Below are 24,945 nucleotides of genomic sequence, written 5' to 3' on the forward strand. Positions count from 1 at the left end.
TGCAAATGCCTGCAACCAATTATTTATAGTCTTGGCAACCTTCGGCTTACGTTCGTAAATCTTCTCACCCAAGCGCCGCTCCCGGTCTACCGAATGCTGTTCCGTCGAGATTAGCGACCAAATGTCGACGTAGCTGTTAGCCTAAATTAGCTCTTTTACCTGTCCGTCGAGATGGGAACCGAGGGGAGGGACTCCACAGAAAAGGCCATCTTTGTAAAGATCCGGCCGAGGGGGAGGGGGTGGTTTTGACGCGTCAGGAGGCTGTAACAATTTCGAGTTAACAAAAATCCTGTGACCCTGAGTCAAATCACTAACCTCTGCCCCGGCTGACCCGCCCCCACTCCACACACCAACATAGGGGTACTCACCGTGCGGTGAAGAAGCAGGAATCCCCAGATCTTGGCGCTGGTCACCGGATACCGGACCCACCTCCGCTTGCTGGACAGCTGTACCAGTTGATGTTCTTCGTCCCCTGTGTGACCTCTCCGGGGATTCATCTGAGTAAGAGGGAGACCGCCAGCGCGAAGACCTAGATCGCCTGCTACGCCGCCTGGACCTACCGTGGCGACGGCTGCTGTGACGCCGCCTGCTGCGCCGACGCGCGCGCTGCTCCTCGGATGAGGATGAGGAGCCCCGACCACGGTGGCTGCACGCGCCACCAGCAATAGCCGTGGCCGGGGTCCCAGCACGTGACCGTGATACGCTCTGAATGGCTCCACCCACCGTCCCCGCCAACACCTGCTGAGCTCCACTATGCAAGAAAAATGGTGAGTTGGCACCATCCCCCCTTACGTAAGGTGCCAGCTGAGTAGGTGCAGGTGCACTGAGTGGGTTAAGCTGGGAAGCCATGCCAGCTCCTACTGGGGCCATGAATAAAGGCAGGCTCATTTGTGACGGTGGTGGTGTCTGGTCTGATGGGGGCCACACGACCAAACGGCTGTCAACCGGTGTCACATTAGGAGGCCCCTCCTCCCTCCCCCTCCCCTCTGTACCGGTGGTGCAGGATTAGGCAGAGCACTCAGGTCTGCTGAGCCACTACTGGACCCAGAAGATCCCTGGCTTGTATGGTTGGCCCCCATAGGGATTATGGGCAGGAAGGTTGGGGCAGAGCTGACCGTTGGTTGCTGGGGATAAACTGCTCCCCCACTCACAGCGCAGCTGCTTGCAGGCTGAGCAGGAGCTCCTTCACCCTGCGCTGTGACCCTGTTCCTCAGAGCGTCTCCCGTGATGGCGCCGACAGCAGAGCTAAAGCAGGTGGGCAGGGATATAACAAGAGTGCGAAGGGTTTTTCTTCGCGCTCTTTTTTGAAATTTGCGGCGGGCTCAAGCGGACCGGCGGGCGGTTATTTCTCTTAGAACGCCGCTCGCCGGCGCCGAACGCTTGAGCCTCGGCAGAGAGGAGGCCACCCATAGGTAAAAGCCCTGTGAGCCATTCGCTCCCCTCCCTGCCGATGCGCTCTCTTACCGCTTCCTGTAGCGGGTCCATGGTGCCGGTAGTCCAAACAGGTCCGGGTCCTGATTAAGAGAGGCCGGAATCTGGTCACGCTGGGCGTATATATGGAGTGGGCGGAGGAACAATGGGACGCCTCTGGGGGCGTGGTGACTGTCGGGGGATCATTAAAGGGGAAACTGACTTTATTACCGGGAGGGGGGCCAGCAGTCAGGGGGCAGCATCCACATTCGGGCTGCAGTGCCCCTCAAAATAAACGTTCCCGTCACAGCGGCTGTTTGCAGTCAGGTTTCCTTCTTTATACAGACTATTGGTTGAATGTACCAGTTCTTCCTTTAAGCTATTTATAGGAAACTAGAAGGTGGCCCGATTCTACGCATCGGGTATTCTAGAATTTACGTATTGTGTAGTTCATGTATGATTTTTGTTATATATATATATATATATATATATATATATAGATGTTGTTGTGTGTAGTTACCAAGTGTTTGTGTAGGGCGCTGTACATGTTCTGAGTGTCGCGGGGGGTGAGAGCGGTGTTGTATGTGTGTTGCGTGTGTTGCGTTGTTTGTGGAGCGCTGTGTGTCTGTAGCGTTGTGTGTGTGTGTGTGTGTTGTGCGGTTTGTGTGTGTGGTGTGTTTTGGGGGAGGTATGTTTTGAGCAATGTGTGTGTTGTGCAGTATGTGCGTATATTTGTGTGTGCAGCGTTGTCTGTGTGTGTGGGTGTCTGTGTAGGGCGTTGTTTGTGATTCCTAGTGTGTGTGTGTTGTGCAGTGCGCGTGTGTGTGTGTGTGTTGGGGGGAGGTGTGCACCTCCCATCGTGCTCCATCCCCCATGCTGCGCACCCCCCATCGTGCTGCATCCCCCATGCTGCGCACTCCCAAACGTGCTCCATCCGCCATGCTGCGCACTCCCAAACGTGGTCCATCCGCCATGCTGCGCACTCCCAAACGTGCTCCATCCGCCATACTGCGCACTCCCCATCGTGCTGCATCCCCCATGCTGCGCACTCCCAAACGTGCTCCATCCGCCATGCTGCGCACTCCCCATCGTGCTCTATCCGCCATGCTGCACACTCCCAAACGTGCTCCATCCGCCATGCTGCGCACTCCCAAACGTGCTCCATCCGCCATGCTGCGCACCCCCTATCATGCTCCATCCGCCATGCTGCGCACTCCCAAACGTGCCCCACCCGCCATGCTGCGCACTCCCAAACGTGCTCCATCCGCCATGCTGCGCACTCCCAAACGTGCTCCATCCGCCATGCTGCGCACTCCCAAACGTGCTCCATCCGCCATGCTGCGCACTCCCAAACGTGCTCCATCCGCCATGCTGCGCACTCCCAAACGTGCTCCATCCGCCATGCTGCGCACTCCCAAACGTGCTCCATCCGCCATACTGCGCACTCCCAAACGTGCTCCATCCGCCATACTGCGCACTCCCCATCGTGCACCATCCGGCATGCTGCGCACTCCCAAACGTGCTCCATCCGCCATGCTGCGCACTCCCAAACGTGCTCCATCCGCCATGCTGCGCACTCCCAAACGTGCTCCATCCGCCATGCTGCGCACTCCCAAACGTGCTCCATCCGCCATGCTGCGCACTCCCAAACGTGCTCCATCCGCCATGCTGCGCACTCCCAAACGTGGTCCATCCGCCATGCTGCGCACTCCCAAACGTGCTCCATCCGCCATGCTGCGCACTCCCAAACGTGCTCCATCCGCCATACTGCGCACTCCCCATCGTGCACCATCCGGCATGCTGCGCACTCCCAAACGTGCTCCATCCGCCATGCTGCGCACTCCCAAACGTGCTCCATCCGCCATGCTGCGCACTCCCAAACGTGCTCCATCCGCCATGCTGCGCACTCCCAAACGTGGTCCATCCGCCATGCTGCGCACTCCCAAACGTGGTCCATCCGCCATGCTGCGCACTCCCAAACGTGCTCCATCCGCCATGCTGCGCACTCCCAAACGTGCTCCATCCGCCATACTGCGCACTCCCAAACGTGCTCCATCCGCCATACTGCGCACTCCCCATCGTGCACCATCCGGCATGCTGCGCACTCCCAAACGTGCTCCATCCGTCATGCTGCGCACTCCCAAACGTGCTCCATCCGTCATGCTGCGCACTCCCAAACGTGCTCCATCCGCCATGCTGCGCACTCCCAAACGTGCTCCATTCGCCATGCTGCGCACCCCCCATCATGCTCCATCCGCTTGGGAGTGCGCAGCATGCCGGATGGTGCACGATGGGGAGTGCGCAGTATGGCGGATGGAGCACGTTTGGGAGTGCGCAGTATGGCGGATGGAGCACGTTTGGGAGTGCGCAGCATGGCGGATGGACCACGTTTGGGAGTGCGCAGCATGGCGGATGGAGCACGTTTGGGAGTGCGCAGCATGGCGGATGGAGCACGTTTGGGAGTGCGCAGCATGGCGGATGGAGCATGATGGGGGGTGCGCAGCATGGCGGATGGAGCACGTTTGGGAGTGCGCAGCATGGTGGATAGAGCACGATGGGGAGTGCGCAGCATGGCGGATGAAGCACGTTTGGGAGTGCGCAGCATGGGGGATGGAGCACGTTTGGGAGTGTGCAGCATGGCGGATAGAGCACGATGGGGAGTGCGCAGTATGGCGGATGGAGCACGTTTGGGAGTGCGCAGCATGGCGGATGGAGCACGTTTGGGAGTGTGCAGCATGGCGTATAGAGCACGATGGGGAGTGCGCAGCATGGCGGATGGAGCACGTTTGGGAGTGCGCAGCATGGGGGATGCAGCACGATGGGGAGTGCGCAGTATGGCGGATGGAGCACGTTTGCTCAGCCTCTCTCCTTCCAGCCTCCCTCAGCATCAGCCTCCCCCTCCCAGCCTTCCCCAAGATCAGCCTCTCTGCTCCCAGCCTCCTCCAGCACGCCGTGCTCCTCTGCCGACACTTACCCACACCCGATCGCATCCACTCACCCACACAACCGATCGCATCCACTCACCCACACAACCGATCGCATCCACTCACCCACACAACCGATCGCATCCACTCACACACACCCGATCGCATCCACTCACACACACAGACACTGACGATATTGCACATACGCGCTGATACTCACAACATCCGGGGATATCACATGCTTCTGGCCATGTGATCCTCCGTCAGGTCCTGGAAGCTCACAACAGCACAATATCGCCGCCGAGAAGCAAGCGATATCCCAGGATGTTGTGAGTATTTGGATGCGATGTGATGTGTGAGGTATGTGTGAGTGTGATCTGATTTGTGTGTGTGCTGTTATGTGTGTGCTGTTATGTTATGTATGTTCCGCAGCTGTAGGACCTTGATGTGTGGATGCGATGTGATGTGTGTGTGAGGTGTGTGTGAGAGTGAGTGTGAGCCGGTGTACACTGGTAACTATGATACACATCGGGTAACTAAGGGACCTTAGTTACCCGATGTGTATAATGGTTACCAGCTTTCACGGCCTCCGTTAAGATCCCAGCATCGCAAGGTTATGTCTGGCGCTGCCGGGATCCTGACGGAGCCGGTGTAGAAGCAAGCGATATCCCAGCATGTTGTGATGTGTGAGGTGTGTGTGAGAGTGAGTGTGAGAGTGAGTGTGATCTGATGTGTGTGTGTACTCACCTGGGAATCGGAGCCCCGTGTCAGTTGGGCGGCCAGAGCGAGCGTGCATTGCGTGAGGGGGGCGGGGCCTGCAGAGAGCCGGGGCGAGAGGCCAATCCGTGTGGGGGGGCGGGGCCATGGCGAGCCCAGCGGCCAATCAGCTTTGTGTCACCGTAAGGACACAATTTCGGAGCATGACAGACAGACAGACAGACAGACAGAATAAGGCAATTATATATATAGATATAAAAAATTATATATTTTGTCTGCAGAGCCAGATAAGTGCTTCAGAGAGCAGCACCCTGAACCTGCAGTAGAGCAATAGACAGTATTGTTGACACCCTCTGGCCAACTTTTCAGTGGATTCACACGTGGCTTCGGCACATAAAGATACCTCAGCCTTTGGTTTTGCTAGCTGAGCCTTGTAGTTCTCCTCTAATCTAGGGGTTGGCCCCCTTTGCGGCCTGGTCCCTCCACACCAGTACGTCTCACTTCCCGTGACTCTAGGACCCCTACTTCCTTTCTGTCCTAGGATGAGCTCCCTGGCTCCAATCCTCAGAACCTCTCTTCTCCTTACATCCTTCACCTTCACTCTCCAACTCCACTCCGTTCTGTGTCTAACTTGTTCTGTTTAGATTCACTTTCCTTTCTTCACACTCTGTTCTAAAGTGTCCATCCACTAACTCACCCAACCCCCAAACTGGCTCCGGGACTGCACTCCCTAAGGAACAATCTCACCCTAACCATGGCCTGAAGTGGTATAGCTACACTAAAGGCTATGTGCACAGAGTGCGTTTTTTGCACGTTTAGGGTGCGTTTTTGGCCTCAAAACTGCATAACTTTGCTTCCCCAGCAAAGTCTATGAGTTTTCGTTTTTGCCGTCAGCACACAACTTTTTTTTAAGCTGCGTTTTGAGCTTACAAAAATATGGACATGTCAATTCTTTCCTGCGTTTTTCTGCGTTTCCCCCCCATGCAATGCATTGGAAAAATGCAGAGATCAAAAACGTTGCCAAAAAGGCACCAAAACGGGGTAAAAAACGCATGAGTTTGCCGCGGGTGCATTTTTGTGCGTTAGCGGCCAAAAATGCAGCGTCAAAAACACGCAGTGTGAGCACATAGCCTAAGAGTGTATGTGTGTACAACAGCCTGTGACCTCTCCCTTACCAGGGAATGGGATATCACACCTGTGGCTGAGGTGCAGTACCTCTGTGGTGACTGGACCCTCAGGGGCACCACATTGTCACCTCACAAATTTGTTCCCACGGTCATGCAATAACGCACAAAGTCAGATCATTTACATTGCAGGAGTTTATTATCCATTTCACACAATGTATGGCTCCCATCAGCCCATGACTTAAGTGAGTTCACAATGTTAGCTCCCCTCTTAAATGCTGCTCAAGTGCTTTAAAATTGAAGGCCTACTCTAAGCTCCTTAGAGGGCCTGGGCACTCCGATAAGTGGCATCAAGGGAAGTCACAATATACTCTATACTGATTGGATGGACAGGGAGCTCGGTCGATCCTCCTGGATAATGTCACTATTTGGCTGTAATGGACTTAAAGTCGATGCCTTTCAAGGCGACAAACGAGATGCAGGGCAGAGCCATGCGGACAGGGAATGAGAACTCTTCTCCTGAACTCAGTTTTACAGCAATCTTGTCTGTCTGGTACTCAAAGCAAACCTGCAAAGACAGAAAAACAGATAAAGTTCCCAGCTTCAAACCACTCCCCCCACGTTAGCCATCAGCTAAGTGCGTGTGACATTTGTGCCCTTCGTTGGCAGTCTTATACTAGTCAGACGAATATGTTCTACTAGAAGGTGGCCCGATTCTACGCATCGGGTATTCTAGAATTTACGTATTGTGTAGTTCATGTATGATTTTTGTTATATATATATATATATATATATATATATTATATATATATAGATGTTGTTGTGTGTAGTTACCAAGTGTTTGTGTAGGGCGCTGTACATGTTCTGAGTGTCGCGGGGGGTGAGAGCGGTGTTGTATGTGTGTTGCGTGTGTTGCGTTGTTTGTGGAGCGCTGTGTGTCTGTAGCGTTGTGTGTGTGTGTTGTGCGGTTTGTGTGTGTGGTGTGTTTTGGGGGAGGTATGTTTTGAGCAATGTGTGTGTTGTGCAGTATGTGCGTATATTTGTGTGTGCAGCGTTGTCTGTGTGTGTGGGTGTCTGTGTAGGGCGTTGTTTGTGATTCCTAGTGTATGTGTGTTGTGCAGTGCGCGTGTGTGTGTGTGTTGGGGGGAGGTGTGCACCTCCCATCGTGCTCCATCCCCCATGCTGCGCACCCCCCATCGTGCTGCATCCCCCATGCTGCGCACTCCCAAACGTGCTCCATCCGCCATGCTGCGCACTCCCAAACGTGGTCCATCCGCCATGCTGCGCACTCCCAAACGTGCTCCATCCGCCATACTGCGCACTCCCCATCGTGCTGCATCCCCCATGCTGCGCACTCCCAAACGTGCTCCATCCGCCATGCTGCGCACTCCCCATCGTGCTCTATCCGCCATGCTGCACACTCCCAAACGTGCTCCATCCGCCATGCTGCGCACTCCCAAACGTGCTCCATCCGCCATGCTGCGCACCCCCTATCGTGCTCCATCCGCCATGCTGCGCACTCCCAAACGTGCTCCACCCGCCATGCTGCGCACTCCCAAACGTGCTCCATCCGCCATGCTGCGCACTCCCAAACGTGCTCCATCCGCCATGCTGCGCACTCCCAAACGTGCTCCATCCGCCATGCTGCGCACTCCCAAACGTGCTCCATCTGCCATGCTGCGCACTCCCAAACGTGCTCCATCCGCCATGCTGCGCACTCCCAAACGTGCTCCATCCGCCATGCTGCGCACTCCCAAACGTGCTCCATCCGCCATGCTGCGCACTCCCAAACGTGCTCCATCCGCCATGCTGCGCACTCCCAAACGTGCTCCATCCGCCATACTGCGCACTCCCAAACGTGCTCCATCCGCCATACTGCGCACTCCCCATCGTGCACCATCCGGCATGCTGCGCACTCCCAAACGTGCTCCATCCGTCATGCTGCGCACTCCCAAACGTGCTCCATCCGTCATGCTGCGCACTCCCAAACGTGCTCCATCCGCCATGCTGCGCACTCCCAAACGTGCTCCATTCGCCATGCTGCGCACCCCCCATCATGCTCCCATCACTGAGCCTTAGATCCTGAAAAGTGTGTGTGTGTGTGTGTGTGTGTCCTAGAAATGGATGGGGAGGACTCTAGGACTACTGGTGTGAGAACTGGAAGTGATTACCCAGAGTGCTCTGGATGTGGCTTGTGACCAACTGTCAGAGGTGAATTTGGCTCTTTGGGAACCATGGTGATAGATGATTCCTTCTCCAGCTTGTGCCACCTCAGCCAAAACTATCTATATATATAATTGCCTTATTCTGTCTGTCTGTCTGTCTGTCTGTCTGTCTGTCATGCTCCGAAATTGTGTCCTTACGGTGACACAAAGCTGATTGGCCGCTGGGCTCGCCATGGCCCCGCCCCCCCACACGGATTGGCCTCTCGCCCCGGCTCTCTGCAGGCCCCGCCCCCCTCACGCAATGCACGCTCGCTCTGGCCGCCCAACTGACACGGGGCTCCGATTCCCAGGTGAGTACACACACACACATCAGATCACACTCACTCTCACACTCACTCTCACACACACCTCACACATCACAACATGCTGGGATATCGCTTGCTTCTACACCGGCTCCGTCAGGATCCCGGCAGCGCCAGACATAACCTTGCGATGCTGGGATCTTAACGGAGGCCGTGAAAGCTGGTAACCATTATACACATCGGGTAACTAAGGTCCCTTAGTTACCCGATGTGTATCATAGTTACCAGTGTACACCGGCTCACACTCACTCTCACACACACCTCACACACACATCACATCGCATCCACACATCAAGGTCCTGCAGCTGCGGAACATACATAACATAACAGCACACACATAACAGCACACACACAAATCAGATCACACTCACACATACCTCACACATCACATCGCATCCAAATACTCACAACATCCTGGGATATCGCTTGCTTCTCGGCGGCGATATTGTGCTGTTGTGAGCTTCCAGGACCTGACGGAGGATCACATGGCCAGAAGCATGTGATATCCCCGGATGTTGTGAGTATCAGCCCGTATGTGCAATATCGTCAGTGTCTGTGTGTGTGAGTGTATGCGATCGGGTGTGTGTGAGTGGATGCGATCGGTTGTGTGTGTGAGTGGATGCGATCGGTTGTGTGGGTGAGTGGATGCGATCGGTTGTGTGGGTGAGTGGATGCGATCGGTTGTGTGGGTGAGTGGATGCGATCGGGTGTGGGTAAGTGTCGGCAGAGGAGCACGGCGTGCTGGAGGAGGCTGGGAGCAGAGAGGCTGTTTTTAACGGTACCATTTTTGCGCAGATGCTACGTTTTGATCGCCTCTTATAGCATTTTGCGCAAAAGTTGTGGCGACAAAAAAAAAAAAAAGTCATTTTGGCGTTTGGAATTTTTTTGCCGCTACGCTGTATACTGATCAGATTAATTGATTTTATATTTTGATAGATCGGGCGTTTCTGAACGCGGCGATACCAAATGTGTGTATATTTTTCTTTTTTTAACCCTTTAATTTTCAATGGGGCGAATGGGGGGTGATTTGAACTTTTAGTTTTTTTTTTGTTTTTTTTTAATTTTACTAGTCCCCTTAGGGGGCTATTGCGATCAGCATTCCGATCGCTCTGCACTATCTGCTGATCACAGCTATACAGCTGTAAACAGCAGATACGCTCTCTCTTTTGCTGTGCTGCTGGCACAGCGAAAGTGAAAGCAATTCATGAGTTGTACAGGGTCATCACATGACCCTGTGCTACCATGACAACTATCAGAAGTCACGTGATCGAGTCACGTGACTTCCGGTATCGGGCGGTAAGTAAAAGTTTACCGCGATCGCGCTTATAATGGCGCTATCACATATTGACAGCGCCATTTAAGGGGTTAAACGGCACGAGCAGATAACGATTCTGCTCGTGCCTAGCAGGCACACATCTCAGCTGTGAAAATCAGCTGAGATGTGCACCGATCGCGGCATGCTGCCGCCGGCAGACCGCGGGCAGTAACATTATGACCACTAGGACGTAATTTTATGGCCCGCGGTCGTTAAGGGGTTAATAAAAAAAAATTAAAAAAAAAGTGTCAGCCTTCTGCACTTTTCCAGAGGCCAAAAGGACATTGGATAATTTTGTTGTATAAGCAAACAGGTTTTCCCAGTGAATAGGGTAACATAAGGCGCTAACACAAAATGCACCAAGTCTAGACTAGCTAAGCCAACATGAGCAGAAGAGGACCATAAACCAACTTCTAATGTACATTGGAAATAACCATAACATTCACCACCCTCACCGTGGTTTCTGACCCTTGCTGGAAGGGAAAGGAATCGTTTCGCTGTTCAGACCCCCAGACATCTGCCTCCTTGGAGTTGCAGAGTATCTTTCTAACGTCTCCACGAAAGTCAAAACGGGGGTTGAAGTGGAGAAGGAGATTTGAAGCATTTTCCCCCAGGTTTATTGCAAAGCTGAAAAATAAGACAATAAGTTACATTTTTTGAAATGTTGAACACTTGTGTGTAAAAACAAGAGTAACTGGATGGGTTTAATGGCTAATAGTGATTGAGCACTACCATGCTCGGGTGCTCAGTACTCCTAACAAGCATTTGGATGCTCAGACAGGCACGACCTGAATACTGGAGTATAATGAAGTCAATAGGGGACCCCCAAGTATTTTTGCAGAAGATCTTCTGGACAAATGCGAGCGTTTCCCATTGACTTCTATTATATTTGGTACACGAGTTGAGCCCGTCCAAGCATCCAACTGCTGGTTACGAGTACTGAGCATGATCGTGCTTGTTCATCACTACTGGCTAGAAGCCAGACCAGGGAAAATGTCAGCTTATTCTACAGTCAGAGCCAGCCCCACAGACGCTGGAGGGGAGCATAGAGCCAGCCCCAGAGGAAGCTGGAGGGAGCACAGAGCCAGCCCCACAGAGAAGCCAGCCAGATGAGGTCTGTAAAGCGCAATAGAGTTGATGCCGCTATATAAGCAAATAAAAGAAAAAAAAGTGAAGTTAAATGCAGAAACCATTCAAAACAAGCAAAGTATTCATACAAAGTAAGAAGATAGCACCTAAAGTCAGTTACATCTGTAATTTGTGGACGTGTCTGCTGCCCCCCTCCCCATATGGCTGTTTAAATTCGGCTTAATTGGAGCAAGCGGCAGTCGGCCCCTTATCCCCATTTTGGCTGCTTTCACACCTCCGGTGTTTGCTATGCGGCACAATCCGGCACTTCAGGAAAATCGCAACAGTTTCTTTTTTGCTGCCAGTTGCGTTTTTCCTGCATAGACTTTAATTAGTGCCGCATGGGCTTGAGTTCAGTCCGGTTTTTGCCGCATGTGTGGCGCCCTGGACAAGCCAGGGGCCACAGAGAACAACACCTATACACCCCACACTCCCGGTCAGGCACACCGAAGTCAGACAAAAACCCTTGTTGCCTCCCTCCAGAGGCTGATGTTCACACCAGGGAATGGGCCAGGTGGTTGGCCCCGCCCACCGAGGAGTTCACAGTCCTGGAGGCGGGAAAAGAGGACAGTTCAGTGAGGGAAGTGAAAGTGGAAGGAAGGAAAGTGGTAGTAGAGCAGACTGAAGTTGGTCCGGGTGTGTGGCCCGGACGGATCAGCAAGGTTGGCAGACGGTGGTGACCGTCTGCAGGAGTGGCCTATTGGAGCTAACCGTAAGGACCGTGGATGGGCGGTGGCCCGGCGGTACCGGACCGGTACGCAAAGAGAAGCCAGCACCATCCGGCAGGGGCTTACGGACCCCGGCAAGGCTAGGAGTCGCCGTGAATTTGCCAAATCCGTTAGCGAAAGGAACCTCCTGGGTTTCCCAGCAGCCAAGTACCATCAGAAGGCAACAGTCCAACCGAGAGAGGGAAAGACAGTCACCGCCAAGGCTAAAGTTCCCAGGGCCAGAGCCTGCGGGCAAAAGGGGCTCCTTCAGCACCCATCCAAGCTGTGGAGCGGGTTACCGATGGGAACCCATTGGAACCGTTACACTACATAGGTGCAGGGAAAGGCAGTCACCATCAACCTGCCGGGAGAAACAACACCGCAGCCGTCTGTGGGACCCGTCCATCCAGCCGTGTGTTTTACCGAAAACTGTGTCCTCATCATTGGCTGAGTGAGTACCACCGTGCCGTGCGGCACAGCGCTGCCCCCGCGACCCTGCACCTCGCCAGGCCCCGTAACCCACCTGCCATCCATCCCTACCCCATCACCGGGCCCCGGGAACACCAACCCCCCTACCCACGGAGGGGAGAACTAACATCCAGGCTGCTCCCTGTCATCACTCCCGGGATCCCCGTCCAGAGCAGCGGTGGTGTCACCAATCTCACCACAACCGTGGGTGGCGTCACGGACAATATCAAATCCCCACAATCAAATCCTCCTTTTCACTCACGGGCGAGGAACGCCGCTCGAGTCCCCGGGATCCGGCCCACCGCTCGAGCCACCACCGAGCAGCAGCCGCAATAGAGCAGTGGGAGAGCGCAGCGTCCCCTCCTCCGCCCGCGACACATGCGGCAGATTTAGCCGATGTGGCGGCCGGATGGAACGTTGCCTGGCAGGTTTTTTTGTGCGGCAAAAAAAACCCGCATTGCGCTGCATCCGGCGTATTTTTCAATGCATGCCTATGGACGCTGGATGCGGCAAAAACCGCATCCGGCCACCGCATGCGTTTTTTGCCACTGCGCATGCTCAGTAGCATGCCGCAAGCGTCAAAAACCGCACGGGCCGCATGTGAAAAACTTATGCAAAGGATGCAGTGTTTTCGCCGCATAGGTTGCACAGCCGGATTGAGCCACACCACTCAAACCGGATGAGAAAGCCATGGAACCCATAGGGTGTAGGGGCGACATGACAGCCCGGAGGGTAGGGAGTTGATGGGGTTAAACAGTGTTGGTTCGTTTAGGAATGAGGAAAAGAAGGTGATTGGTTAGGGGGTGGAGTGTGGTGGAAGGAAAGGAGGGAGCTTTATGGTGTATATAATAGGAGGTGGGAGTCAATTACCTCCTTTTGCACTTCCTGGATGACAGCTTGGACGGGCTGGGGAACCTCCATCATGACATCCAGCCTGATGGATCCGAACATCGCAGATCTGCAGCTTGGACGGGCTGGGGAACCTCCATCATGATGTCCTGAGGAATCCTCGGATCTGGTCAGCATGGCGGTGCAGGGCGCCCAGGCAGTGCAGTCCCACACCCAGGCTGCCTGGGTGTCTCCTCGGCACCTTCCCCTCCCCCCCCCCCCTCTTTGCTGCAGTGCTGGCAGTTTCAGGACTCGCCGGGGTCTTTTGGGGAAGGTGGGGGTAAGGAGGACAACGTGAGAGCCCCCACTCCCGTGGGGACCCTCCACAGCTGGGCGGGCGGCGGTAGCTTGCTACGCCCGCTCTGGCTGTCGGGAGGAATCTCCTGCAGGGCCGCGATGGCCGAAAAGGGGGCGTGTCCAGCCCGGGGGCCTACTTCCGGTGTGAGGCCTCAGCCTGGATTTTTAAGCGATGCGGCCGCTCCCGGCCGGGAGCGCGCCCAGCGGCGGTGGATGGACAACACCCCCCCCTCCCTCCGCGGGGGGGCCGGAGGACGGCTGCCTGCAGGGTCACCTCACCTGTGTGGCTGGATTATCGAGACCGGAGGACTGGGCGCAGCAGGCAGCGGCGAGGAGGAGACAGGAGGCGCCTGCAGGGTCACCTCACCTGTGTGGCTGGATCATCTGGACCAGAGGACTGGGCGCAGTAGGCGGCGGCGAGGAGGAGACAGGAGGCGCCTGCAGGGTCACCTCACCTGTGTGGCTGGATCATCTGGACCAGAGGACTGGGCGCAGCAGGTGGCGACGAGGAGGAGACAGGAGGCCTGCTGTCTATCCTGGAGCAGGCATTGGGACAAGCGTGCAGCTCTAATCAGTAGCGGCTTCCCCCAGGAGGGGAGCGCCCAGCATTGTGGAGGTGACAATCGGCCCAAACAGGGCATGTGGACACGGTGCTCCTGGCGTCAGGGGGTGAACCCGGCGGGCATTAGGTGCCTGCAGCTTGAGGGACTGTCCCGGGATCAGCGACAGACAACTGGCAAAAAGGACGGTGACGGCTGATCTGAGGGCGTCCTCTGGAGGCAGCCTGGCGCGGTAATCAATTTAAGTTTCAGCCTTTTTGTAGTGGTGGGGTGACAGTCGCTGTAGTGGAGTAGTGTCTGGAGATATGGGTAGCAGCTGGGGGGGTTTGGAGCATGTGGTTAGTTCATAGGTCGGTTGGTGCCGTGGTCCCCGGGGGGTGTGGGTTCATGTTCTGGAGGCCAGGGGCAGAGTTACGGACGGGGTGGTCTCATGGCAGCGAGGCCGTGAGGGTGCAGGTGGCGTCAGGTCCGGTGGTTACAGTTGCAGGTTGGGGATGGCGAGGTTCGGCGTTTACCGCAGTTTAGGTCTTGTGAGACTTGGTTAAGGGGGCTGATGATTGCGGCACATGTGAGCGGGTGAGACGGCGCAGTTATTGAAGGTTTGCTGGGGTGTTTCATTATTAATCTTCTGATGCATGGTGGTTCTTATTGGATGAATTATGGTGGGTCAGGTAAAGGGGCGGGGGGTCCCGCGGTACGGTGTGTGCGAGGAGTTTTCAGGGGGTTTTTGTGAGTGATGTGTAGGTGCGGGGCCCCGGTATGGCGCGAGGGTTGCTGTGGATAAGTGAATAAAGGAGAGCGGAAATGTAGGCGAAGGTGAAGTGTTGGTTGCTGTAATGGGTTTATAGGTTTGCAACCGCATCAATGGTAACATGGGGTTAATTTATGGCTAGTCAGCATGTTATCCCATTGTGGAGGTTGGTGCTGGGAGGAATGTTGAGTCCAGCGTGACTGAATTGGTGTTAATGTAGGTGCTGGGCAGCTTTGGGCTGCTGTGGGTGAACTCGGTTAATCAGCAATGGTGGGCTGCGGACGGAATAATGGAGTTCTTCGGACAGCCGTGATTACGGGTGGGGACTATGCGAGTTATGGTTTGGACTAGAGGATTGGGTACTTGTGGTGCATAGAGTGTAAGTCGGATAGCTTGGGGCCATCTGGTATTATTGGGTGTTTTGCATGGGTGGACTCCTGGCATCTGTGGGCTGGTGGAGTCTATTTTATATTCATATACAATTTAAAAAAAAAAGGAATTCTTGGCCCGGTGGTAGGTATGGGCATCTGGGTAAGGATTTGCTTAGGGAGTCGTGGTGCTCCGGTCTCACGGCACGAAGTTATTTGGTTTGAAGGTGCAGTTGTGCGTGACGGGAAAATAGTGGTACGCCCCTCGGTGGTCGGCTTTGAGCGGATACTATGGTGTGGCCAAGGTTTTAATTTATCTTGTGGTGTAATATGAGAGCTCAAAGGGGGTTGCGTGTCACAAGGTTTTTCCTTGAGATCGAAAGGCCCGGACATGGTGTTTGGTAAAGTTGTGTCTCCTGATGCCCATAGTTGCATATGGAGTCAATCGGGCCAGTGGTGTGGCTGCAATTTTCCGGTGGGCATTGTAGTACAGGGAGCTTGTAGTGGTCCGGTTTGCGGAGGCAAGCGGACTATGCATTATGGTTGGAGGTGTTGTTGGGGACCTTGGGATCGAAGGTAATGCTTCAATATCTTCGCCTCAGTAAGGGGTACAGGGCGATGATTGCGGTTGTTTTGTTTTTTGAGGCCGTATTAATTTTGGGGTAGAGCATAGTTCCGTTAGGCCGTGTGGGCCTCGTTGAAATTAAGTGGGCCTGATTTCGGATGAAGAAGGTCCATTAGTGTGGTAGTTGAGTATGTGGGAAGACTTTGGGATTTTCTGGGGAAGACAGCTCGAATCTCTGTTGTTGTCAGAGGGTGTGATGGCAGAATAAATTGGTCAGGGGAGACCGGTAGTGATATTTGGCTCTGGGAAAGCTGCAAGGTCAGCTGTAGGGGAAATTTCAAGGCTATGGATTGCAGTCGTTTTACAGCGGGGTTTCACTTTAGCGGTTTCCTGGGAGAACTAGGTTTGGGGTGCGAAGTGACCCAGTAGCATAAGCAGTGTGTCATCCTGTTGTTGTATTTCAACCCCAGTGGTGGTTTAATTCAGCTGGAGACAGGAGGAGAACTGACTGTACAGGGTGACTGTACAGTGGTTCTTTGGTCGGTACTGGGGAGGACGATGGTACAGTCGGTACTGCATTTAATTGGTTATAATAAGGCCAGCGCGGCATGGTGTGGATTCCGGTATAGTTTGGGAGCTTGTGGCATGGTGGGCCTGAGTGGCCGTCAGAGGGACCCGGTGGCTCCTGCCACTAAGGATCAGGGGAGTGCGGTGCAGTAAGGTGGACTGGGTACGCTGGCTGGTGCATATATTGGATGCTCAGAGTTTAAGTGATGGATGGAAAGGTTTTAATGGTTGGTTTGGCTTGCAAGTTGGGGGAGCAAGCGTTGGGTGTGTGGGGGTCCAGGCCACGCAAGGTGTCACGTGGCCTGTTCTGTGGCGGGGGTAGGTCTGGTCCAGAGGCGGTTTAACGGATAATGTTGTTTGATTGGAGAGTCACTTGTAGGATAAAGTGGCTCCGGTTACAAGGATCTTGCAGGCATGGGTCCTGCAAGGTGGTGGGTATTGATCCGTAGGTGATTCATACCTCATCTCCGGCCCGGTGTGTGTTGCGGCCAGGGATCATGTTTTGGTGGTGGAAGGTGGCTTCTGGACCGGGCCTACCCAGGGTTACGTATTGTATTACGTACTGTATTATTATTATTATTATTATTATGGTATTACCTATTGTTAAATGTTGGGGACGCCCATTGGACGGCGCCCCCTTGTGTTAGTGTGTAAACAATAAGCAATAAAGGGCTGCTGTGGCCATATTTTACCAAGTCGCAAGCAGTGTCCGTGTATTATTGATACCGGGTAAGGGTAATTTGGGAATAATATAGGAATCAACGACCGGAAAATCCCTCCTGGAAATGTCAAGAAAGCCATGGAACCCATAGGGTGTAGGGGCGACATGAGAGCCCGGAGGGTAGGGTGTTACGAGGGGGACCCGGGGAAGCGTGCCAAGATGGGAAATGGACAGCTTCCGCCGGTCAAGGTCCACTGTGCGGTGTAAGGGACCGCCGCTATGGTGGGTGAAGAGTGAGCGGGTTGCTGCTAGCGATCGTCTGGAATGTCACAGACGATCTATGTACACCGATCTGCCCTAACCCGTGCGGGTTGTATGGCAGGGATCTCACGGCTCGGTGTACCTGTTGCACGGGGAAGCACAGAGGTGCCCACGCACGTGTGCCAGTGGAAGTCACGAGAATATGGCACGAGGGTAGCACAGAGGTGCCCACTCACGTGTGCTTTCAATAACCAGGTGAGTCCGGTGGAGACTCGAGGAGCTCACCTGGGACAGGAACACGGCCTGTTGAAGGGGATACTGCCGGAGCAGCAAGGCAGGAACACGGCCTGCAAACGAGGTACTGCCGGAGCAGCAAGGGCCAAGCCCACAAGAGTCAGTAATGCCTGAGCAGTGGCGTGGCAGCACGCTGCCAGACATCCAAACATAGAAGGACGGTCGCGCGCCGCCATGATGGCAGGGGGAGCTTTTAAGGAGGTGCAGCTCCACCCGAGGGCGGGCGCGAGGCGGAGATGACGGACTTGACCCAATCAGGGTCCACGACGTCCCAGCCTGGCCAGTCAGGATTCACCACATCACCAGCCTTGTCATCAAGCCGTGTGACGTCAGTGAGCGAATCAGGACCCACCACGCATTGCACATGCTCACCCTCCTGCCTCTGGGAAATAGAGGCGGGATCCTCGGTCTCACAATGTGCAGAGATAACGGGAATCTCACTGCTTCCCTGAGCAGTAAACCTCTGCACATTGCCCAGCCTCGCAGACCTTCGGGGCCGCTGAGCAGGAGAGTCTGCGGCAGGCCAGGAATGGGAGACCGCTTCACTCCTTGTAACAGGAGAACCACTAGGTGTCACCCTTCTGCTGCCTCTCTGAGAAGGTATCTCCTGCACACTGCGCAGTCTGGCAGACCTTCGGCGCTGCTGAGCAGGAGTGCTCGTGGCAGGCAAGGAATGGGAGACTGCCTCAGTCCTTGCCTCAGGAGAGCCACGAGATGTAACATTACCCCCCCGTCTAGGGCCCCCCCCCTGTCCGTGCTCGAAGGCCGCTATCAAACCCGGGGCGCGGATATGATCCTCCAACTCCTAGGATCTATGCTCCGGACCACGGCCGGCCCGCTCCACGAGGTAGTACCTCTTGCCCTGTATGACTTTTGTCTCCACAAGTTTTGCCACCTCAGGGTCGTCGGACGGGGAGTCGGTTTGAGCCGGCAGGGACCCCGAGAATTTATTAAGTCGTACGGGTTTCAGGAGGGACACGTGAAAGGTGTTGGTTATAGCGTGGAGGGAGCTGGAGTCGATATGCCACTGGGTTTACCTGCTGTAGTACTTTAAACGGACCCAGATACCTAGGGGCGAATTTGGCTGCCTCTACCCGTAGGTTAACATTCTTAGAGGACAGCCATACTAGGTCACCAGGGGCGAAGGATGGTGCAGGGCGGCGGCGAACATCAGCCGTTGTCACCATCCGGTCTTTAGCCCTTTTAAGAGCCTCTTGGGTGTCATCCCAGATCTCCCGGGCCTTGGTCGCCCAATCCTCCACTCTAGTATCGGGTGATGTAATGGGCATCGGAACCGGGATTCTGGGATGTTGTCCGTTATTGAGTAGGAACGGAGTCTGGCCAGAGGATTCATGGACCGAATTGTTAATGGCAAATTCGGCCCAAGGAAGGAGGTTAGCCCAGTTGTCGTGGTGCGCGGATATAAAATGGCGGAGGTAAGTTACCAAGGTCTGATTAGTCCTCTCCACTAGTCCATTGGTCTCGGGATGGTATGCGGAGGAGATGTTCAGCTCTATCTGCAGGAGCTTACAGAGCTCTCTCCAGAAGCGAGACGCGAACTGGGGACCCCGGTCGCTCACCACCTTGTCAGGCATGCCATGCAACCTAAATACATGCCGAATGAACAAGTTGGCGAGAGCACGTGACGTCGGGAGTCGTGGGAGAGGCACCAAGTGGACCATTTTAGAGAAGTGGTCCGTGATGACCCATACGACCCTGTGCCCTGCTGACTTGGGCAGATCTCCCAGGAAGTCCATCCCCACCACTTCCCAGGGACGATCCGGCACTGGCAGTGGGTGAAGAAGACCTGCCGGCCTCTGCCGGGACGGCTTATTCCGAGCACACGACATACAGGCTCCCACATACTCCTGTATGTCCTGGGGTAGTCTCGGCCACCAATAATGCCTGGTCACCAGGTCTCTGGTCCTTTTGACCCCGAAGTGACCCCCAACCTTGGAGGCATGGGCCCACGATAGCACCTCGTTCCGTAGTTCAGGGGGAACGAGGGTCTTGCCAGGTGGCACCTGGTCCAAAGAAGTGGGAGTGACCATCCTCAAGCTGTCCGGGGGTAGTATAAGACGAGGCTCCTCCTCGTCCTCCTCCAACACAACCATACAACGTGACAAGGCATCGGCCCGTACGTTCTTCTCACCGGCCAGGTGGCGGATAATAAAGCGGAACCGGGAGAAGAATAAAGACCAACGGGCCTGCCTTGGGTTCAGGCGTTGTGCTGTCTGGAGGTATGTGAGGTTTTTGTGGTCAGAAAATACCTCAAATGGATGCTTCGCACCCTCCAGGAGATGCCGCCATTCCTGGAATGCTAGTTTCATCGCCAGTAACTCCCTATCCCCTATGGAGTAGTTACTCTCGGCCGGAGAAAAGGTCTTGGAGAAAAAGAAACAAGGATGCTTCCTTCCTCGTTCGTTTTTCTGGTACAGGACTGCACCTGCACCGACCGAAGAGGCGTCTACCTCCAGTAGGAAGGGTTTGGAGATGTCTGGACGATGAAGGATGGGAGCTCTGGAGAAGTGAGTTTTGAGAGTGTGAAATGCCTCTACTGTTTCTCGTGTCCATGCTTTGGGATTAGCACCCTTGCGGGTAAGGGCAATGATGGGTGCTGCCACCGTCGAGAAGTTGGGAATGAACTGGTGATAATAATTGATAAACCCCAAGAATCGCTGGATCGCCTTCAGCGAGCGGGGCTCAGGCCAGTTCATCACTGTCTCCAACTTCCCCGGATCCATTGCTAACCCCTGACTGGACACGATGTACCCCAGGAACGGCAAGGATTCCCGTTCAAAAACGCACTTTTCCAGCTTAGCATATAGCGAATGGGTACGGAGCCTCTTAAGTACTCGGATGACATCCCTCCGATGGGTGGTAAGATCGGGGGAGAAGATAAGAATGTCATCCAGGTATGCAACCACGGAAAGATACAAATCCCGGAAAATGTCATTCACAAAGTCTTGAAATACGGCGGGGGCATTGCAGAGTCCGAAGGGCATTACTAGATACTCGTAGTGACCGTCCCTGGTGTTAAAGGCGGTCTTCCACTCATCGCCCTTCCGGACTCGCACTAGATTATACGCCCCGCGTAGATCCAGCTTTGTGAAGACCTTTGCCCTGCGGAATCGATCAAATAGCTCAGTAATGAGGGGCAAAGGGTATTTGTTCTTGATCGTGATTGCATTTAATCCCCTGTAATCGATACAGGGGCGCATATCCCCTTCCTTCTTCTGCACAAAAAAGAACCCTGCACCAGCCGGTGAAATAGACTTGCGAATGAACCCCTTCGCCAGGCTGTCCTGAATATATTTGGACATAGCCTCCGTCTCTGGCGCAGAGAGTGGATACACTCTGCCCCTAGGGGGCTCGGAGCCTGGCTTCAGGTCTATTCGGCAATCATATGGCCGGTGGGGAGGAAGAGTATCTGCCGCCCTTTTTGAAAAGACATCCCTGTAGGCCTCATAAGGTGTCGGTAAACCCGGCCCCTCTGTATTCCCTGAGGACCCTACCGACCTAATGGTAGCGGGTGGTTCGGTAGTCACGAGGTGCTCTCTACAGGATCCTGCCCAGGATGAGATCTCCCCTGTTGCCCAGTTGAGTATAGGAGCATGCTGTCTCAACCAGGGAAGGCCCAGTAGGATCTCATCCGTCCCCCCTGGAAGCACCAGGAAGGACACCTGCTCATGGTGTCCCGGTGGTACATCCATCCTGAGAGGGATGGTGATCTGGGTGATAGGATCAAGTAGTATGGACCCGTCGACTACCCGAACCCTGAGTGGCTTGGGCAACAGAACCAGGGGAACTGAGTATCGGGTTGTCAGGGAGGTCGAGATGAAATTGCCTTCAGCGCCTGAGTCCAAGCAAGCCAGGGCAGAGAAGAGAGTAGTGCCGAACTGCAACTGGGCGCTGATAGTCAACCTAGAGGGAGAGGTAGCGTCTAGAGTCCCCCCTCTGATAGAAACTAGACGCTGTCTTTTCCTGACGGTTTTGGGACATCGGGTAGCTATGTGTCCCCTCTGCCCACAGGAAAAGCAGATGACACAAGACCGAGAACCTGGGGCAGAGGAGACCACCTTGGACACCTCCATTGACTCCACGGAGTCGCCTACAGGACTGGCTGGGAGACCTGTCTGATGGAAGACGGGAGGCAGACGCTTTTTAGGCCGAGAAGACGTGGGTGCTGAAGAGACCTCGAGCCTTCGCTCCGCCTGGCGGATGCCTATGCGAGAGGCAACCTGAATCAAGGACTCTAAAGTGGCAGGCACCTCACGCGTGGCCAGTGCATCTTTGACAAACCCTGCCAGGCCCTCCCAAAACACAGGGACAAGGACCTTACCCGGCCAGTCTAGCTCTGCGGCAAGTGTCCTAAAGTGTACCGCAAAGTCCCCGACTGAAGCGGACCCTTGCCGAAGTCGTAGGAGGCGCAGTGCGGAGTCGTGGGTGACTTGAGGCCCGAGGAACACCATTCTCATGGCCCCAAGATAAGCTGGTAAGTTATTCACCACACGATCTCCGCGCTCCCACAACGGCGTGGACCACTTCAGCGCTCTCCCTGTGAGCAGGGACTGGACGAAGGCTACCCTCGCCTTCTCGGTAGCGTAAAGAGTCGCGGACAGCTCTAAGTAGGTGGTAACCTGGTTTATAAAACCACGGCACTCAGAGCTGTTGCCGCTAAAGCGCTCTGGAAGCGCAAGGCGAGGAGACCTTCCGCCCACTAGCACAGCCTGGGTAGCCGCCTGGGTGGCGACTGTCGTCAGAGTAGTCTTATCGGAGGAAGACTGCTCCACTGCTGCCAATCGTGACTCCAACTGCTGCACATAACGCAGCAACTGCTGCTGCTCTTCAGCCATAGCCAGACCTTTGGCGCGACCGTAATGTTACGAGGGGGACCCGGGGAAGCGTGCCAAGATGGGAAATGGACAGCTTCCGCCGGTCAAGGTCCACTGTGCGGTGTAAGGGACCGCCGCTATGGTGGGTGAAGAGTGAGCGGGTTGCTGCTAGCGATCGTCTGGAATGTCACAGACGATCTATGTACACCGATCTGCCCTAACCCGTGTGGGTTGTATGGCAGGGATCTCACGGCTCGGTGTACCTGTTGCACGGGGAAGCACAGAGGTGCCCACGCACGTGTGCCAGTGGAAGTCACGAGAATATGGCACGAGGGTAGCACAGAGGTGCCCACGCACGTGTGCTTTCAATAACCAGGTGAGTCCGGTGGAGACTCGAGGAGCTCACCTGGGACAGGAACACGGCCTGTTGAAGGGGATACTGCCGGAGCAGCAAGGCAGGAACACGGCCTGCAAACAAGGTACTGCCGGAGCAGCAAGGGCCAAGCCCACAAGAGTCAGTAATGCCTGAGCAGTGGCGTGGCAGCACGCTGCCAGACATCCAAACATAGAAGGACGGTCGCACGCCGCCATGATGGCAGGGGGAGCTTTTAAGGAGGTTCAGCTCCACCCGAGGGCGGGCGCGAGGCGGAGATGACGGACTTGACCCAATCAGGGTCCACGACGTCCCAGCCTGGCCAGTCAGGATTCACCACGTCACCAGCCTTGTCATCAAGCCGTGTGACGTCAGTGAGCGAATCAGGACCCACCACGCATTGCACATGCTCACCCTCCTGCCTCTGGGAAATAGAGGCGGGATCCTCGGTCTCACAATGTGCAGAGATAACGGGAATCTCACTGCTTCCCTGAGCAGTAAACCTCTGCACATTGCGCAGCCTCGCAGACCTTCGGGGCCGCTGAGCAGGAGAGTCTGCGGCAGGCCAGGAATGGGAGACCGCTTCACTCCTTGTAACAGGAGAACCACTAGGTGTCACCCTTCTGCTGCCTCTCTGAGAAGGTATCTCCTGCACACTGCGCAGTCTGGCAGACCTTCGGCGCTGCTGAGCAGGAGTGCTCGTGGCAGGCAAGGAATGGGAGACTGCCTCAGTCCTTGCCTCAGGAGAGCCACGAGATGTAACAGTAGGGAGTTGATGGGGTTAAACAGTGTTGGTTCGTTTAGGAATGAGGAAAAGAAGGTGATTGGTTAGGGGGTGGAGTGTGGTGGAAGGAAAGGAGGGAGCTTTATGGTGTATATAATAGGAGGTGAGAGTCAATTACCTCCTTTTGCACTTCCTGGATGACAGCTTCCCACCCACCCTCCCTTCTATTGTGTATTGTTATTATTGGTGTGTTTATATGCATGGTTAATTATTCAATTTTAAGAGCCATTACAACAAAAAAAAAAAAATGAGAAAAGAAAGGATTGGAGAAAGTGTCGTTTATAAAATAAAACAAAAAAAAAAAACAAAAACAAAAGAAAAGAGATTTCTTTGTGGATTGTGATGTATATTGTCATTTGGGATTCTTGTAAGTGGGTGAATAAGATGGGGGTAATGTAGGAATATATGTATATGTATATGATGTGTATGATGTATATGTGTATGATCAGCATAAATAATGGGGATTATGTCCTTTGTCACAGCAGCGGGGGTAGGTCTGCTCCAGAGGAGCTCTAATTGTTACTGGTGTTTGGATGGAGAGCCACTGGGGAAGGTACAGTGGCTCCGGTTACTGGTGACCTGCAGGTACAAGGTTGTCTGCAGGGAGGAGGTATTGCTCCGTTGGTGATCAATGCCTTATATGCCTTATATATGGGTCAGGGTTGTTGCCAAGGATTATATATTAAGGAGTTGATGGTTGCCAGGGAGTCACAGGTGGCTATAGTGCCCCAGGTGATAGGTAATTGAAAGTACGGGTGTTTTTGGTTTGGGTAAGGGTATTACTCCTTTGGTGACTTTTACCTCATTTAAATATGAGACCATTGTTATGGTCAGTGATCCATTTTGGTGAAATGGTAATCGCAGGAGGAGTCACTGGTTGGGGTCATGGTTCTGGATCCAAGTGCAGTGCAAGCACGTGGTTCTGCAAGGCATAGGGGGTTTTGATCCGTAGGTGATTAATACCTCTTATCTCTGGGCTAGTTTCAGCCGGGGATGTTGTTGGATTAAAGTCGCTAACGGGCTTTAAGGTTTTTGAGGTCACAGTTACTGTCATGCACATGGGGGATTGATCCGTAGGTGATTGATGCCTCATATCTCTGGGCTGGAGGTTGCAGCCGGGGATAATATTGAGTTGGAGGTAAAGAGGAATGTAAGGTTTTGAGACACGGTTGATACTTTATGCTTCTTGGGGGGGTTTTAATCCGTAGGTGATTAATGCCCCCATCTCTGGGTCGGTGTGTTGCGGCCAGGGATCGTGTTTCTGACGGTTGTGTGATTGAAGGGTCACTTGTAGGATATAGTGGCTTTGGTTACAGGGATCTTGCAGGCATGGGGTCTTGCAAGGTTGGGGTATTGATCCGTAGGTGATTAATGCCTCGTATTTCTGGGTCGGTGTGTTGCGGCCAGGGATCGTGTTTTCT

The 24,945-nt window shown here is 54.4% G+C and overlaps 1 protein-coding gene across 2 annotated transcripts in view; it reads right to left on the minus strand.

The window, feature by feature from the left end:
* Positions 1–6,352: 6,352 nt before the first annotated feature.
* The window catches only part of LOC142249211 (galectin-1-like), a 104,521-nt gene continuing 85,928 nt past the window's right edge, over positions 6,353–24,945 (minus strand). For both annotated transcript variants that reach the window (XM_075320820.1, XM_075320821.1), the window contains exons 3-4: positions 10,473–10,644; positions 6,353–6,743 (exon numbers count right to left, since the gene is read on the minus strand). In XM_075320820.1, the coding sequence (XP_075176935.1) occupies positions 6,600–6,743; positions 10,473–10,644 (316 nt within the window). In that variant the 3' untranslated portion in view covers positions 6,353–6,599. The remainder of the gene's footprint in view (positions 6,744–10,472; positions 10,645–24,945) is intronic.

This window comes from Anomaloglossus baeobatrachus, chromosome 8 (assembly GCF_048569485.1).
Source record: "Anomaloglossus baeobatrachus isolate aAnoBae1 chromosome 8, aAnoBae1.hap1, whole genome shotgun sequence".
NCBI lineage: Eukaryota > Metazoa > Chordata > Amphibia > Anura > Aromobatidae > Anomaloglossus > Anomaloglossus baeobatrachus.